General features: G+C 44.2%; 1 protein-coding gene across 1 annotated transcript; it reads left to right on the top strand.

The window, feature by feature from the left end:
• Window positions 1-518: 518 nt before the first annotated feature.
• LOC138651713 (nicotinamide N-methyltransferase-like) lies at window positions 519-14,215 on the top strand. Its single transcript, XM_069742129.1, has 3 exons — window positions 519-716; window positions 7,511-7,718; window positions 12,835-14,215. The coding sequence occupies exons 1-3, from the start codon at window positions 566-568 to the stop codon at window positions 13,256-13,258; spliced, it is 783 nt and encodes a 260-aa protein (XP_069598230.1). The 5' UTR covers window positions 519-565; the 3' UTR covers window positions 13,259-14,215.
• The last annotated feature ends 4,350 nt before the right edge of the window (window positions 14,216-18,565 follow it).

Consider the following 18,565-nt stretch of genomic DNA (forward strand, 5'->3'; position numbering starts at 1 on the left):
ACAGTCAGGAGATGAAGATGATAATGATCCCGTCTCTATTGTCCATGGTTGCCGGGAGGGGATGGAGGAAGCAACCTTAAGTGTTACACCGCCACTGACACACTATGGACTTGGACCTCATGGAAGCACCCGATGCATGAGCGCCTTCAACCAGCACTGAAAGTAGACAGCAAAACAATCAAAAATACAAAGTTTTAGTCTGAATTTCTATTCAAACCCTATGATGGTGAAGCATCATGTTTCGACATGCTTTGTCAGAGGGCATGTGCAATCATAGACAAAATAGTATTCATTTTTCAATAGCAAAAAGCAAGCTCAAAATTGTGTGTACTCCAAAAAGTCTGGTCCTTAACAGATATCACATTGTTTCTTCTTGCTTTTGCTATATTTTTATCACCATGTAAATAGAGGATCGCATGACTGTATAAATGAAGAGAAGGACTCGTGATATACTAGGTAAATGTAATCCTTACTAACATGATTTGTAAATTGATTACTGGTGATGATATAAAGATGTTGATCACCAGTGAAGCCAGTCAGTCTGTCTCTGATACAAGATTAGACAATGGATTCCAGCACCTATAAGCGCTACCATGAAGATGACTTTGATTCAAGACAACATTTGGAGAGTTACGTGTCAGAGAACCCTGATAGTGCCTCTCATGAGGATTCCTTGATATTTCCAATTGAAAATCTTACAAAAACGTTTACAGAAGGTAAGTATCCTAATTGTTCTATTTAGATTGTTTTAACAAAATAAAAATAAGGAAAATTTGATTTTCAGTGGTTTTGGAGACCAGAGGGGAAAACACAAAGCCCAACTGATATCAAGCAAAGGAAGCAGAGCAAGGCAGTGTTCATTCCATAGGATCAATAGTATAAGATCTCTGGGGTTAGTAGAGTAATTGTTTCCTGTCTGTAATTTTCAGAACACTGGAAAAAGTAACCATTGTCAAAAGTAGAGATGAAAATAAGCAATTTTATGTGGCGATACCACCTATATGTATTTTTTTTTATTAGCTTTCTTTCTAATGGGGGATAATGGTAGTAATTTGAACTTATAGTTTTGTTTTTGTTTTTTCATATTTTTTATACTTTTTTTTATCTTTCACTGTTCTTGAAGGCAGCACTTATGCTACATCTGCTATATAATTATCTAAGGGTCACTTCCGTCTGTCTGTCTGTCCTTCTGTCACGGTTATTCATTTGCTGATTGGTCTCGGCAGCTGCCTGTCATGGCTGTCGCGACCAATCAGCGCCGGGCACAGTCCGGAAGAAAATGGCCGCTCCTTACTCCGCAGTCAGTGCCCAGCGCCCATCGCCCACATACTCCCCTCCGGTCACCGCTAACACAGGGTTAATGCCGGCGGTAACGGACCGCATTATGCCGCGGGTAACGCACTCCGTTACCGCCGCTATTAACCCTGTGTGTCCCCAACTTTTTACTATTGATGCTGCGTATGCAGCATCAATAGTAAAATGATCTAATGTTAAAAATAATAATAATAAAAAAAAAAAACCTTATTCTCACCTTCCACCGTCGCGTCCTCTCCTCGGCACTGCAAGCGGCAGGTTCCGCTTCCAAAGATGCTATGGGAAAAGGACCTTCCATGACGTCATGGTCATGTGACCGCGACGTCATGGAAGGTCCTGCGCTCATACTAATCCTGGGACCGGACACCGCTCACAAGCGCCGGAACTACAACGAGCTCTTCGGATGGTATGTTTCTTTTTTCTTTTTTAACCTGTTACATATGTGACTGGGCAATATACTGCCTGGCTGGGCAATATACTGTGTGGCTGGGCAATATACTACGTGGCTGGGCAACATACTACGTGGCTGGGCAATATACTACGTGACTGGGCAATATACTACGTGACTGGGAAATATTCTACGTGGCTGTGCAATATACTACATGGCTGTGCAATATACTACGTGGCTGTGCAATATACTACGTGGCTGTGCAATATACTACGTGGCTGGGCAATGTACAGTACTACGTGACTGGGCAATATACTACGTGGCTGGGCAATATACTACGTGGCTGGGCAATATACTACGTGGCTGGGCAATATACTATGTGGCTGGCCAATATACTACGTGGCTGGACAATATACTACGTGGCTGGGCAAAATACTATGTGACTGGGCAATATACTACGTGGCTGGGCAATATACTACGTGTCTGGGCAATATACTACGTGGCTGGGCAATATACTACGTGACTGGGCAATATATTATGTGGCTGGACAATATACTACGTGGCTGGACAATATACTACGTGGCTGTGCAATATACTACGTGGCTGGGCAATATACTACGTGACTGGGCAATATACTACGTGACTGGGCAATATACTACGTGTCTGGGCAATATAGTACGTGGCTGGGCAATATAGTATGTGGCTGGGCAATATACTACGAGGACATGCATATTCTAGAATACCCGATGCGTTAGAATCGGGCCACCATCTAGTATGAACATAAATGTCCAAAGTGGATGGGATGTCATGAAAACTACTGTCAACTTTGCGTCTAAGGGTATGTGTCCACGTTCAGTATTACATTCGGGTACAGCCACAGCGTTCAACCCCCAGGGTCCAGATGTTACAGCATAGTGGAGGGGATTTTATGAAATCCCGTCTCCAATATGCGTGCGAACACGCATCCGGCGGCCCTGCATTAATGGACATGCAGCGTGTCTTTTTAAACTACAGCATGTCTGTTTACCTTGCGGCGATGAGGTGCAATTTTCAATGAACACATCCGGAATCACCGCGCGTACAGAAGGGGGCGGCGCTTTGGGCGGAGCGGGTTTTCTGCTCCGTCCAAAGCGCCGTGATTACAGACCGTGGACACATACCCTAAGGATTCTGTTGAATTGCTCCATGTTTTGTTCCTTTTTTTCTCTATATGTTTCTATAGAGAGCCTGAGAAAATTGCATGGGTGGGTACCCAAGATCTCTGAGACGATACACTCCAAACTCCCTCGAAACAATCAACAGGACTGACCGCAGGTGTTTCAGCGGTGCCGATTACTTTTTGTTCTTGTTACGTGTTCAAAATCCTCCAATATGTGACAGTGCAGCCTGTGGCTCTTTGCTATCTCTGCTTCTAATGCTACAGGTTGGAAGTTTAAGGGTATGTGCACACGTTGCGAATTCCATTGTGGATTTTTCAGCGTGGATTCTACAGAATCCGCAGGTAAAATAACCTGCGTATTACCTGCGGATTCCTTGGAGGTTTTCTGCGGATTTTGTGCAGATTTTGTGCTGATTTCGCCTGCATTTTTACATCTGATTCCTATAAAGGAATAGGTGTAGAAACGCTGCGGATTCCGCACAAAGAATTGACATGCTACGGAAAATAAACCGCTGCATCTCGGCACGGAATTTTCCGCAGCATATGCACTGCGGATTTGGTTTTCCATAGGTTTACATGGTACTGTACACAGCATTGAAAACTGCTACGGATCCGCAGGGCCAAATCTGTATCCCTGGGAAAATCAGACTTCAAGAAAAGAAAATAATGAGTTAATTAAATGAATGTCAGTAAGTAGAGAGCAGAGAGATGCTGAACAGAGAGATGCGGACCAATGAACTCAGTAGCATGTAGTGACTGCAATGCAGGAGACAAGACATTGCAGGAAAGGAAACTGAGCGACTGAAACTCACGACACTACCAAAGTCTTCATCTCCTAGAACATCTCCCTCAAATCGGGACTGCTGGATCCTCTATGGTTGGGAATGCAAACATTTATTTAGGTTTTAAAGGGCAGCATAAGCTATTAATAAAGAAAAATACACAGAAGATATGTAGAAAAGTGGTTCAGTATGGGGATGATGGGGGCACATTTAAGTGGGCCCCGAAGGTAAGTAAATGTATTTACAACCATGATGGTGCACTATAACCATAGTGTTTAAAGGGAAACTTTACCAGATGACAATGCTGAGCTATAGATGAGCAGATCAGGCACATGTTGAATTCACCTTTTTGTGTGGATTTTCCCAGAAAATGTATCCCATATTATGATCAGTGGTCTCTCCATTTTGAAGAATTTCATTCAAAAACATCAACAGATATCACAAAGCATAAAAAGAAAAGTAATATCACGAGGCATAAAAAGAAAAAAAAACAAATGATTAATCCGCCCAAAGTTTACAGTGAAAGTAGTATATTTAGGAATTTAAAAGAAAAAGGGTTTTGCACTGGCACTTAGTACTCAATATCCACCCATCTTCCTTGTTTGATTGGCATCTGCCACCTATTGCCTAGAAATAAATATATACACTAGATACAAAATAATCAAAACAGCACTATGGGAGGACAAATAGGGTCTGTACATGCATGGATATGTACATGTAGAGTAATAATGTGACTTACAGTACAGACCAAAAGTTTGGACACACCTCATTTAAAGATTTTTCTGTATTTTCATGACTATGAAAATTGTACATTCACACTGAAGGCATCAAAACTAAGAATTAACACATGTGGAATTATATACTTAACAAAAAAGTGTGAAACAACTGAAAATATGTCTTATATTCTAGGTTCTTCAAAGAAGCCGCCTTTTGCTTTGATGACTGATTTGCACACTCTTGGCATTCTCTTGATGAGCTTCAAGAGGTAGTCACGGAAATGGTTTTCACTTCACAGGTGTGCCCTGTCAGGTTTAATAAGTTGGATTTCTTGCCTTATAAATGGGGTTGGGACCATCAGTTGTGTTGTGCAGAAGTCTGGTGGATATGCAGCTGATAGTCCCACTGAATAGACTGTTAGAATTTGTATTATGGCAAGAAAAAAGCAGCTAAGTAAAGAAAAACGAGTGGCCATCATTACTTTAAGAAACGAAGGTCAGTCAGTCCGAAAAACTGGGGAAACTTTGAAAGTGTCCCCAAGTGCAGTGGCAAAAACCATCAAGTGCTACAAAGAAACTGGCTCACATGAGGACCGCGCCAGGAAAGGAAGACCAAAAGTCACCTTCTGAGGATAAGTTTATCCGAGTCACCAGCCTCAGAAATCACAAGTTAACAGCAACTCAGATTAGAGACCAGGGCAATGCCCCACAGAGTTCTAGCAGCAGACACATCTCTACAACAACTGTTAAGAGGAGACTTTGTGCAGTAGGCCTTCATGGTAAAATAGCTGCTAGGAAACCACTGCTAAGGACAGGCAACAAGCAGAAGAGACTTGTTTGGGCTAAAGAACACAATGAATGGACATTAGACCAGTGGAAATCTGTGCTTTGGTCTGATGAGTCCAAATTTGAGATCTTTGGTTCCAACCACCGTGTCTTTGTGCGATGCAGAAAAGGTGAACGGATGGACTCTACATGCCTGGTTTCCACCGTGAAGCATGGAGGAGGTGTGATGGTGTAAAGGTGTTTTGCTGGTGACACTGTTGGGGGTTTATTCAAAATTGAAGGGATACTGAACCAGCATGGCTACCACAGCATCTTGCAGTGGCATGCTATTCCATCCGGTTTGCGCTTAGTTGGACCATCATTTATTTTTCAACAGGACAATGACCCCAAACACACCTCCAGGCTGTGTAAGGGCTATTTGACCAAGAAGGAGAGTGATGGGGTGCTACGCCAGATGACCTGGCCTCCACAGTCACCAGACCTGAACCCAATCGAGATGGTTTTGGGTGAGCTGGATTGCAGAGTGAAGGCAAAAGGGCCAACAAGTGCTAAGCATCTCTAGGAACTCCTTCAAGATTGTTGGAAGACCATTTCCGGTGACTACCGCTTGAAGCTCATCAAGAGAATGCCAAGAGTGTGCAAAGCAGTCATCAAAGCAAAAGGTGGCTACTTTGAAGAACCTAAAATATAAGACATATTTTCAGTTGTTTCACACTTTTTTGCTAAGTATATAATTCCACATGTGTTAATTCATAGTTTTGATGCCTTCAGTGTGAATGTACAATTTTCATAGTCATGAAAATACAGAAAAATCTTTAAATGAGAAGGTGTGTCCAAACTTTTGGTTTGTACTGTATATCTGTATATACTCAAAGTATCTAGATAAAACGTTTCTAAATTATAAAAAGGGGGATTTAGATAAAGCGTTTCTATAGTGTATTAATGGAGTTAAGACTGCAATGTCAGCTATTGTGAGTTGTGACATATCAGACACCCACAAGGGTAGAAGTCAGGATGGTTCTTGAACCACTTCCTGATAAAAACAAGGTAATTTATGCATTAAGTTGATCTTTGTTGAAGTGAACACCGATTATAGTTGGATCCATGCAGTAGAGTAGATGATTAACTGCACCGCAGGTAACAGTGTGATCATGAAGTGGTAACTGTGCCTGGATGTATGGATACCTCTAACCTGCCAATGCTGAAACCGAGGGTCCTGTAAAGTCCTCAAAGAGTCCTCCAGGAAAGAAGAAGATATTGAAAGGCTAAAGGCCCCTTCACATTAAGCGACGCTGCAGCGATAACGACAACGATCCGGATCGCTGCAGCGTCGCTGTTTGGTCGCTGGAGAGCTGTCACACAGACAGCTCTCCAGCGACCAACGATACCGGTAACCAGGGTAAACATCGGGTTACTAAGCGCAGAGACGCGCTTAGTAACCCGATGTTTACCCTGGTTACCATCCTAAAAGTAAAAAAAACAAACACTACATACTTACCTAACGCTGTCTGTCCCCGGCGCTCTGCTTCTCTGTACTCCTCCTGTACTGGCTGTGAGCACAGCGGCCGGAAAGCAGAGCGGTGACGTCACCGCTCTGCTTTCCGGCTGACCGACGCTTACAGCCAGTGCAGGAGGAGTGCAGAGCACAGCGCCGGGGACAGACAGCATTAGGTAAGTATGTAGTGTTTGTTTTTTTTACTTTTAGGATGGTAACCAGGGTAAACATCGGGTTACTAAGCGCGACCCTGCGCTTAGTTACCCGATGTTTACCCTGGTTACCAGTGAAGACATCGCTGGATCGGTGTCACACACGCCGATCCAGCGATGTCCGCAGGAGATCAAGCGACGAAATAAAGTTCTGGACTTTGTTCAGCGACCAACGATCTCCCAGCAGGGGCCTGATCATTGGTCGCTGTCACACATAGCGATTTCCTTAACGATATCGTTGCTACGTCACAAAAAGCAACGATATCGTTAACGATATCGTTATGTGTGATGGTACCTTTAGATGAATGTGCCTGTGTCCTCACATGCAAAATTAGATCGAATTCAGCATTGCTGACTTGGTCGGTGGCGTGCGCTAAGAAATCACTGCCGGTTGAACTGAGAGGTGAGCAATTCGCTGGCTGTGATGTCACTGTGGTCCGAGTCGAGCCTGTTTCCAATCCAACATGTTTCAAAAGCTACAGCTTTCTTTCTCAGGGTTGAGTTTAGAGACGTTTTACCTAGATCCTTTGAGTATATATATAAGTCACATTATTACTCTGCATGTAACTGATATTATGACTTTCTCACATATATATATATATATATATATATATATATATATATTTGTATACTTCAATATTTGGATTTTCTTCTGCAGGTCATATTAAAGGAGACATCGTGATTGACCTCAGTCTTGGTTCTATGGTTCATCATTTGTTTGCAGCCTGTGACTTTTTCAAGCACATCATAGTGCTGAAGTCTAGAGACAGCTGCATCATTGAGCTGAAAAGATGGGTGGACTCACGTACAGGAGCTTTTGATTGGACCCATGCTGTAAAACTTCATGCTGACACAGAAGAGTGCAGGTGAGGTATTTGCCCAAAGATTAGAAGAATTCCACTGTCAATGTTACTACAGTACAAAAGATATGACTGTGGTCTTAAGGTACCTTCACACTGAACAATTTAACAACGATATCGATAGCGATCTGTGACGTTGCAGCGTTCTGGATAGCGATATCCTTGTGTTTGACACGCAGCAGCGATCTGAATCCTGCTGTGACATCGTTGGTCGAAGCAGAAAGGCCAGAACTTTATTTCGTCGCTGGATCACCCGCTGACATCGCTGAATCGACGTGTGTGATGCCGATTCAGCGATGTCTTCACTGGTAACCAGGGTAAACATCGGGTTACTAAGTGCAGGGCCACGCTTAGTATCCCGATGTTTACCCTGGTTACCAGTGTAAATGTAAAAAAAAAAAAAAACAGTACATACTTACATTCCGGTGTCTGTGGCGTCCCCCGGCGTTCTGCTTCCCTGCACTCCTCCTGCATCCTGTGTCAGCGCCGGCCGGCCGTAAAGCAGATTACAGCGGTGACGTCACCGCTCTGCTTTACGCCGGCACTCACACAGTGCAGGGAAGCAGAACGCCGGGGGACAGACACCGGAATGTAAGTAAGTAGTGTTTTGTTTTTTTTACATTTACACTGGTAACCAGGGTAAACATCGGGTTACTAAGCGCGGCCCGGCGCTTAGTAACCCGATGTTTACCCTGGTTACCCGGGGACTTCAGCATCGTTGGTCGCTGGAGAGCTGTCTGTGTGACAGCTCTCCAGCGACCACACAGCGACGCTGCAGCGATCGGCATCGCTGTCTAGATCGCTGCAGCGTCGCTTAATGTGACGGTACCTTTAGTGTAATATTGTGTATCTCCTGTCTACCTTATTTTGCGGTCATAGCCTATTCAAAATGAAAATTCAAGTGTCAGTAGGAAAGTCTACATTTGTCCACTCAGATCAAAATTCTATTGCAAAAATTATATATCAATCTTGCAGCTTTATAATAAATGGCACTGTTGGGAAAGCACAGTAAGGCTCTAGTCATATCACATTTGGATTGGAGGTATAAAATGGGAATATCCAAACCAAAGCTCTTATGTACAGTGCGTGAAATAAGTACTAAAGGTGGTATTGACATAACATTCTCACCAGATATTGGCAACAATCGATCCAATCTACACAGGCAAAGAAATCAAACCATAGATGTATTAAGTTATGTGTAATAATGAGAAATGACAAAGGTAAAAAAGTATTGAACAAGCTTACTGCAATGTAATTAATACTTCGTACAAAATCCTTTGTTGGTGATGACAGGTTCAAAGCACCTCCTGTATGGAGAAACTAGTCACAGGCATTGCTCAGGTGTGATTTTGGACCATTCTTCCACACAAACACTCTTCACATCCTGGAGCTTCCGTGGATTTCTTCTATGAACTCTGAGCTTTAGTTCCTTCAATACATTTTCTATTGGACTCAGGTCCGGTTATTGGCTCTGCCATTGTAGCAGCTTTATTTGCTTTCTTTGAAACCAATTGAGAATTTCCTTGACCATATGTTTGTGGTCATTATCCTGCTGAAATGTCCACCCTCGTTTCATCTTCATCACCCTGGTAGATGGCAGCAGATTTTTATCAAGAATGTCATGGTACATTTGTCCATTCATCCTTCCTTCAATTACATAAGGTTTGCCAGTGCCGTATGCTGAAAAACAGCCCCAACACCATGATGTTCCTGAAATGATTCCACCTTTCTGTGTGTCTGAATGCAGTGAATACTGTTTGCCATCCAATTTAGAGCTTTGTCATGCTGAGCTGTCGGCATTTGATGGACAGCTCAGTGTCCTAATCGCAAGCTGGGGCAAGCTGAGCTGTCAGTGTCTTGATTGACAGTGTAGCCGTCCAATTGGAGTTTGGGTGTTGATTGAGATTCATCCAGCTGTCACCTGTTCAAGTAATTAACTGGCTATTTAGCTAGCTCTCTGCCCCAGACTAGTCTCAATTGTAGCTTCATGCTCACTGGTGTATGTTTTCGTTATTGCTCTGATCTACTGCTGCCAGACCGTGGACCTCTTTTTGGCCATCCGTTTGCTTTGACCCTTTGCTTGATCTGCTGTCTTCTTGGGTATCAGACCTTTGGACCATGATCTGACTATTCATTTATCTCATCCCTCTGTCTTTGACCTACCCTCCTGGCTTCTGACCTTGAATCTTTTGATTACCAAGTTTCTCAGCTTGTCTGTGAGTAGTAACTAGTGTCACAGTTCACATCTCCAAACTTCATTGCTGGCATAGTGTTTTTAAGGTAGTATGCAGTGCCCTTTGGTCTCCAAACATGGTGTGTATTATGTCATATTCAGTATACAGGGTGCGCCATGTATATGGATACACCTAAATAAAATGGGAATGGTTGGTGATCTCAACTTCCTGTTTGCGGCACATTAGTATATAGGAGGGGGAAAACTTTTCAAGATAGGTGGTGACCATGGCGGCCATTTTGACGTTGGCCATTTTGGATCCAGCTTTATTTTTTCCAATGGGAAGAGGGTCATGTGACACAACAAATTTATTGAAAATTAACACAGTAATGTTCTGTTTAAACTGGGGGTCCTGTTCCAATTTTTGTTTTGCCCATTCTGCAAATTGAGCATGCCGATCTGGCATCAGTTAAACACCCCTTTGGCGGATATTAGCTACTCACAAATGGCACCCTTACAAAATTCAGCTGCTGCTGCATCTCAGCGAGGATGACCCAGATCAGCACAATGAATTTGCAGAATAAGCAAAATAAAAATTGTAACAGGACCCTCAGTTTACACAGAACATTATCTTCAGTGATGAGACAAACTTTTTTGGGATTGATACATCTAAATCAAATGGGAATGGTGACAGTTTTCTCGCATAGGGACAGTCTTGCATTGAAATCTGCTGCAATGACCCAGGTACTGCGCTCACCAGACATCAACACAATTTCTATCTGCTCCTCACATGTTAACCTCTGTGACATGTCAATTGCTGTAAACAAAGAGAAACTTGTAAATAACTCATGAAAGAATAAAGTTACATTAAAACCAAGCAAACCAGAGATCACAAATTGAAAGGAATATTCCCAGAACTATCATTTATCTCCTACAAACAGCGCCCTAGCATAAGGAATCTCCTTGTCAGAAGTGTCCTCTCATCACCATCAGTGACTGGCACATGGCCGTGTAACAAAAAAAAAATGCAAAACTTGCACCAACATATCACCCACTAATATGGAACGCCCGCCGGGGCCGTGGGGTAATCGGTACCGGGTCCAGTACTTAAAAGGACATGTCACGGCGGCGGTGACCCGGTCAGTGGCCCTGGGCACCCATGTTAAAGGAAAGGTCTTTAAAGGGAATTGTAAAATAAATGTTCGTGATGCCACCTGTGGTATTCGATCAGGGATGACCATCACTGCTTAAAGGGGTTCTCTGGGGTGATGTTATGGCAGCCAGATGGTATAACTTCCTACAGGTGAAGTAGGTCCCCAGGGCTCCTGGTGAATAGATGGAAGATGGTGCAGTAAAGAACGAAGGATGCAGTTGTGCAGTCTTTTTACCTGGTTTACTGATGGTAACAGGCAGCCACAGTCCAGGGCCTCAGATCACAGCTTTACCAGGTGGAGTTGAAAGCCTTCCTCTTAGAGGGGTGGTATTATAGTCCCTTACTGCCTATGGCTTCTTAGCAAGGTCCTCTCAGTTATCTCTGTCCTTTATTGAAGTGGGACACAAACCTGTATGACAGGTCACTTGAGCTTTTTTACAGGATCTCTATCATGACCCGGGCTCTATGTGTCACTGTGTCTCCTAAGTGTTAGGGTGGACAGGTTACGTGTAGTCTAGCTGTCCTACCGGTTTCTGCTGTGCCTTCTAGAGTATGACACAACCTAAGTCTTCCGGTTACCGATATCTGTGGTAGCCCAATTACTATTCTCCCCTGTTGTCACTTTCCTGTGCTTTGTTCTCCGGCACGATTGCTACAAGCTGTTCTTCCTTCTGTATCACGCTATCTAGGGGCTACAGCACCTCAGGCTGTATGGCCCCTCACCCGTTCTTCTGCCCCAGATTGCCCCAGTCTCCTGCCAGGCACCAACTGACTAGCTCTTCCTAACTGCCTAGCAACTGCCTAGCAACTAACTCCTCCTTCCGACCAAAGAGAAAGCAACTCCCCTGATTTTGGGTGTAGAGCTCCCCCTTCTGGCCTGAAGTCAGAATGGTGTTGTATGTGCTAATTACCTGTTAAAAGGAATCCTCCATCGCTTCCAAGTGTGACATCGCTCTCCCCGTGAGGAAAGCAATGTCACTGTTACAACCAGGACCCTGGGGGGTCACAAATACAGTCCGCATACCAAACACAAATCTGGACTATAGGGTCATGGATTTCTTCTCATGTACTTCCTCCAATGTGGTGTCATGGTACAAAGTACAAGGTGCCCTGGAGGTATCTATATTGGGGAAAGCATGCAAAAACTACAAACAAGGAGTAACCTACACTGACACAAAATCAGGAATGAAATGGACACGACTGTGAGAAAACATTTCTCTTTACTGGGACACTGTATGACAGATTTAAAAGTCTTCATCATAAAAGGTCTTTTTAAGGACGACAAAGAGAGAAAAATTTGGGCATTCAAACTGATGTAGATCTTTGACACCAGGACTCAGTTTAACACTTGGATTTATGACTCACTAAATGGACACAATTCACATCTCCACCAGACGAACTCCTGATAACTAACAATATTCCCACTGCCTCTCCATTTGTAACAAAATGCCTAATTTGATTTCCTTGGCTTACCTTTAGGAGGCACCATCCATCTCACCTCATGGACAAATGTCCTGCTGAAATATCTCTTAAATAAGGTGCCTTTTTCTTCTAAATTCATTTGTAATCCTGCCTGAAGTAGGAGCCTTTGTGCTATGAAAGCTTGCAAACATATATTATTTTTTGGTTAGCCAATAAAGGTATCACTCCGAGAATACTTTCATCATCTTTAGGCATAAAAGTATTCACACCCAACTGGAAGTCAACGATTGAGTTCTAACCACTGAGCTGTAATGCCATCCTGTTCAATATTGACTATGGTACAATTATTTTCATAATTTTCCCATTTCTTTCAGTGATCAGTTACAGGACAAAGAAAGAAAAGTGCGAACAGCCCTTCAACATGTTGTGAAGTGCAACCTCGAGAAAGAAGATATGATGGATCCGATCGTCATACCACCTGCCGATTGTGTCATCAGTGGTTGGCTCCTAGATGTTATAAGCAAAGATCAGAATGATTACATGAGATATCTCAGGAAGTTCTCTTCATTATTGAAACCTGGAGGACACATAATATTAATGGGTTGTTTAGAGATGTCATATTTCATAGTCGGGAAACATAAGTTCCATGGTTTCAGTTATGATGAGGATTTTGCCAGGAAAGCTCTGGTTGGAGAAGGTTTTATCATTGACCGCTGTAAGGTTAAAAAGAGAACGGATGTGAGTGACCACACTGATTGGAAAGCCCTTATATTCATTGCAGCTCACAAAGAGAAGTAGGTCTGAGATCACAAATTGAGTCTCCATGTCAAATTTATATGTAAAGCTTAAACACTATTTATATCCTTAATCTGAGTCTATAAAAATATAATTCTTCTTTCTTTATTATAAAAAGTGTTGGCATCACGTATCACTGGGGAAAAAATCAAATATAAGGTGAAAAAACTGTTGAGCATTAGTGATGAGCAAATATACTCATTACTCGAAATTTCCCGAGCACGCTCTGGTGACCTCTGAGTATTTTTTAGTGCTCGGAGATTTACTTTTCCTCACCGCAGCTGAATGATTTACTTCTCTTAGCCAGCTTGATTACATGTGGAGATTTCCTAGCAACCAGGCAACCCCCACATGTACTTATGCTGGCTAACAGATGTAAATCATTCAGCTGCGGCGATGAAAACTAAATCTCCGAGCACTAAAAAATACTCAGGGGTCACCCGAGCGTGCTCGGGAAATCTCGAGTAAGGAGTATATTCGCTCATCACTATTGAGCATCTATTCACTCTCATGTCTTCCACAAAGAAATTGGATCTTTAAAGGGAACCTGTCACCCCCAAAATCGAAGGTGAGCTAAGCCCACCGGAATCAGGGGCTTATCTGCAGCATTCTGTAATGCTGTAGATAAGCCCCTGATTTATTCTGAAAGATGAGAAAAAGAGGTTAGATTATACTCACCCTGGGGCAGTCCCGCTGCGGTCCTGGTCCGATGGGCATCACGGTGCGGTCCGGGGCCTCCCATCTTCTTACGATGACATGTGCAGCGCCCCAGGGTCCTGGTGGTTGCAGTGATGTCGTTCTCCTCTAGGGGGGAGTGATGTTACGTTTGGAGGCAATGAAAGACAACTGAATCCAGGTATCACAAACATACAACACCTTTCGCACTCCAGGCCACCAGGGGGAGCTATGCTCCTATTTATTAGGGCACGTCTCACACTTAGATAAAACTGGTTGCCTGGATAGGAAGTTAGTTAGCTGCTGGCTGAGCTTTGCTCAGGTAGTTGGTCCCTGACAAGGGTGGGATCCTGTCAGAGGCCGAGACAGAAGGACACGGAGCTGTACCTGCCCTGAGTGCGGGAGCTTCTAGAAAGAGACACTGAAGGAGAACTGTAATGTAGAGAGGGTGAAGAAGTCATAGCAAAGGAGTGGATATCAGAGGAGTTCTGCCCTACCCAGGCTGCCTCCTTCTGAGGCGCAAGATCCCGGTAGCCAGAACACTGAGGGAGCAACAGTCCTTTATGTCTTGCTCCAGAGACCGGCAGGACAGCTAATTTCATGTTACCTGCCCGCCCTATACCCAGGAGGCAAGGTGGCACCGCTTAGAGGCTGGGGCATGATAGAGTCCCTGTAAAACGCCTCAAGCCACTGGTCATACGGGTTTGTCCTATCCCTCCGGGGGACAGAGAGAGACATAACATCTGTAACATCTTCAACAGTTGTGAGGACTTATGAGACGCTTAGCAATAAGGTACTACAACACACGGTGCTAGAGGAAGGCTACTGATTTCTACCTGGATAAGGGGACTCTGGAATTGCCTCCAAACCGGCCGGACTCTGTCTACCCTGTGGTCTGGTTCCCTGGACTGTGGATGCTGAAACCTTCAGTAAAAGGTAAAGAGACTGCAACCTTGTGTCCTCGTCTTCACCGCGCCTCACACCATCCACCATCTACACACTGGGAAGCCCTGGGGACATACTTCACCTGTGGGACGGTATAAAACCTAGCTGCCATAACATCACCCCAGCGGACCCCTTAAAGCAGCGTCGGTCACCCTGACCGAATACCACAGGTGGCATCACGAACATATCCCTTTAAATACCTATCCCTTTTACACAGACGTCCCAAGGGACACGCACCGGGTCAGCCACCGTGACATCCCCCTTGAAAACCGAAGGACCCGGTACCGAGTACCCCTTGCCCATGGGGGCGATCCACATCCTCTTCTTGTCCTCATGCTGCGGCTCCGGCGCAGACATACTTTGTCTGCCCTGTTGAGAGCAGAGCAAAGTACTGCAGTGCGCTGGTGCCAGGAAAGGTCAGACAGGCCCGGCGCCTGCGCACTGCAGTATTTTGCTCTGCCCTCAACAGGGCAGGCAAAGTACACCTGCGCCGGATCCGCAGCGTGAGGAGAAGAAGAGGACATCATCGTAAGAAGATGGGAGGCCCCGGGCCGGACCACGACGCCCATCAGACCAGAACCGCAGCGGGACCGCCCTTGGGTGAATATAATCTAACCTCTTTTTCTCATCTTTGAGGATACATCGGGGGCTTATCTACAGCATTACAGAATTCTGTAGATAAGCCCCTGATGCAGGTGGGCTTAGCTCACCTTCAATTTTGGGGGTGACAGGTTCCTTTTAATATTATAAGTGAAAACAATAAAGTCATTATAAAGCGACTGATGTCTGATTTGCGTATTTGTGTCTTTTATTTACCAAGATAAAATTTCTGACACTAGCTCTATGTTTTACAAAAATTGATTTATAAGCAATGATCACTTTAAGTGTGATGTACCGCATGCTAAATACAAGCAGTAGCAAAAATCAGATCAGATTAAATAAATTTTTGACAGATATCTGCTTTTAATCAGCATCTTGTGCCATGAAATTGTGTCTATTATTATTTAAACATCGCCAGATACCAGGAAAACATACTGGATCGTGAAATTGGAAACTAGAGGCCTCCGGGGAATTAATATAATAATAATAATAATAATAATCTTTATTTATATAGCGCCAACATATTCCGCAGCGCTTTACAGTTTACCAGTTTCAAACACAACAGTCATAAGTAACAACGTTAGCAATACAATAATTAAAGCGAAATAAGCCACCCCTGCTCGTGAGAGCTTACAATCTACAATGAGGTGGGGGAGATACAAAGTACAGGTGTGTATTTACAATGATGTATTTACAATGATGGTCCAGCCATATTCAGGGGGTGGGAATAGATGGAGATAGTGAATGGGCTACACACACACACAAACATAAAACGACTTTGATTAGTGAACGTGGTAGGATGCTCTGAACAAATGTGTTTTGAGGGAGCTCCTAAAACTATGCAAATTGTGGATAGTCCTAATATCTTGGGGTAGAGCATTCCAGAGGGTTGGCGCAGCGTGGAAGAAGTCTTGGAGTCGAGAGTGGGGGGTATGGATTAGTGCAGAGGTTAGTCGAAAGTCATTTGCAGAGCGCAGCGGTCGGTTAGACCGATAGACAGAAATGAGGGAGGGGATGTAAGGGGGTGCCGCACTGTGGAGAGCTTTGTGGGTGAGAACAAGTACTTTAAATTGTATCCGGTAATGAATGGGCAGCCAGTGTAACGACTGGCGAAGAGCGGACGCGTCCAAGTAATGATTAGCCAGATGGACGACCCTGGCTGCTGCATTAAGGATGGACTGGAGAGGGGAAAGTCGAGTGAGGGGGGGTCAATTAATAGAGCGTTACAGTAGTCCAGGCGGGAGTGGATCAGGGCAACAGTGAGGGTTTTTGCTGTTTCCATGGTGAGAAAAGGGTGGATTCTAGAGGTGTTCTTTAGGTGTAAGCGGCATGAGTGTGCAAGAGATTGTATATGGGAGGTGAAGGAGAGATCGGAGTAAAACACAACACCCAGACAGCGCGCCTGCTGCCGGGGTGTTATTATGGTGCCACCCACAGAGAGGGAAATGTCAGATTTAGGGAGGTTAGTAGATGGCGGGAGCTGTTGTGAATTCTGCTTTTGGGCTCCCTCCGGTGGTTGTAGGTGGTAATGCAGTTGTCCCTGGGCTGCAGTCTTGGACAGGTGTATCTGCTGATTGCAATTCTGACTGGAGTATTTAGGTTTGCAGGATCCATTAGTCCTTGCCAGTTGTCAATGTTTCTTGGGAAGTGTTGGTTCTCTGTCTGGCTTCTCCTGCTTAGCTGCCAATTCAGCAAAGATAAGTGTCTGTTTCTTTTTCTGTGGCACACATGCAGTGTGCTTATATTCTGTGCTATTCATTTGTTTTCTCTTGTCCAGCTTAGACTGTGTCAGTGTTTTCTCAGTCTTGTTGGATTCTCTGGAGTTGCAGATATATGCTCCACATCTTTAGTTAGATGGTGGAGTTTTTTGTATTTTCTGCTGTGGATTTTTTTGGAAGGATTTTAATACTGACCGCTTAGTATCCTGTCCTATCCTTTCCTATTTTAGCTAGTGTGGCCTCTTTTGCTAAATCCTGTTTCCTGCCTGCGTGTGTCTTTTCCTGTACTACTCACAGCCTTTATTTGTGGGGGGCTGCCTATCCTTTGGGGTTCTGCTCTGAGGCAAGGTAGAATTCCTATTTCCATCTATAGGGGTATTTAGTCCTCCGGCTGTGTCGAGGTGTTTAGGTTTTGTTACGCACACCCCACGGCTACTTCTAGTTGCGGTGTTAAGATAAGGGTTTGCGGTCAGTACAGTTACCACCTACTCCAGTGAAAGTTTTCATGCTGCTCCAAGGTCACCTGATCATAACAGTACAACTGGCCCATAATGAGTTAAATGCATCTCAGAAGAAGGGAAGAAAGGTCTTGAGCCATTTTTTTTTCTTCAGTCTGCTTGGTCTTCTCCTCCCTCTTTATCTCTGGGTGGCTGAGGAGCCTTGTGCTAGCATGAATGTTCAGGAATTAGCTTCTCGTGTAGACCAGCTTGCTGCTAGGGTACAGGGTATTTCTGATTATATTGTTCAAACTCCTGTTTTAGAACCGAAGATTCCTACTCCTGATTTGTTTTTTGGTGACAGGTCCAAATTTTTGAGTTTTAAGAACAACTGTGAACTGTTTTTTGCTTTGAGACCTCGATCCTCCGGTGATTCCATTCAGCGGGTTAAAATCGTCATCTCCCTGCTGCGTGGCGACCCGCAGGATTGGGCATTTTCCCTGGAATCTGGGAATCCGGCTTTGCTTAATGTAGACTCCTTTTTTCAGGCTTTAGGATTATTATGCGATGAACCTAATTCTGAGTGAGGATCAAGCTGAGAAGACCTTGTTGGCCCTGTCTCAGGGTCAAGAGGCGGCAGAATTGTATTGTCAGAAATTCAGAAAATGGTCTGTGTTGACTAAATGGAATAATGATGCTTTGGCGGCAATTTTCAGAAAGGGTCTGTTAGGGCTAGCAGAACACACCGAGTAAATAGAGATGTTTTATTGATATTGGTGCGTTCGCAGCCCGGGGTCCACCGTGCAGGAGTACCTGCTGCTAGCAAATGGCGGAGCTATATGGCGGTATAGACTAACTCAGTTAATTCACTGAGTAGCCGTGAAAGAAAAGCACTGTGCCCTGTTAGACTCCACAGACGCACAGGCTAACTGCCC

The sequence above is a fragment of the Ranitomeya imitator genome, chromosome 10, assembly GCF_032444005.1.
Source record: "Ranitomeya imitator isolate aRanImi1 chromosome 10, aRanImi1.pri, whole genome shotgun sequence".
Classification (NCBI taxonomy): domain Eukaryota; kingdom Metazoa; phylum Chordata; class Amphibia; order Anura; family Dendrobatidae; genus Ranitomeya; species Ranitomeya imitator.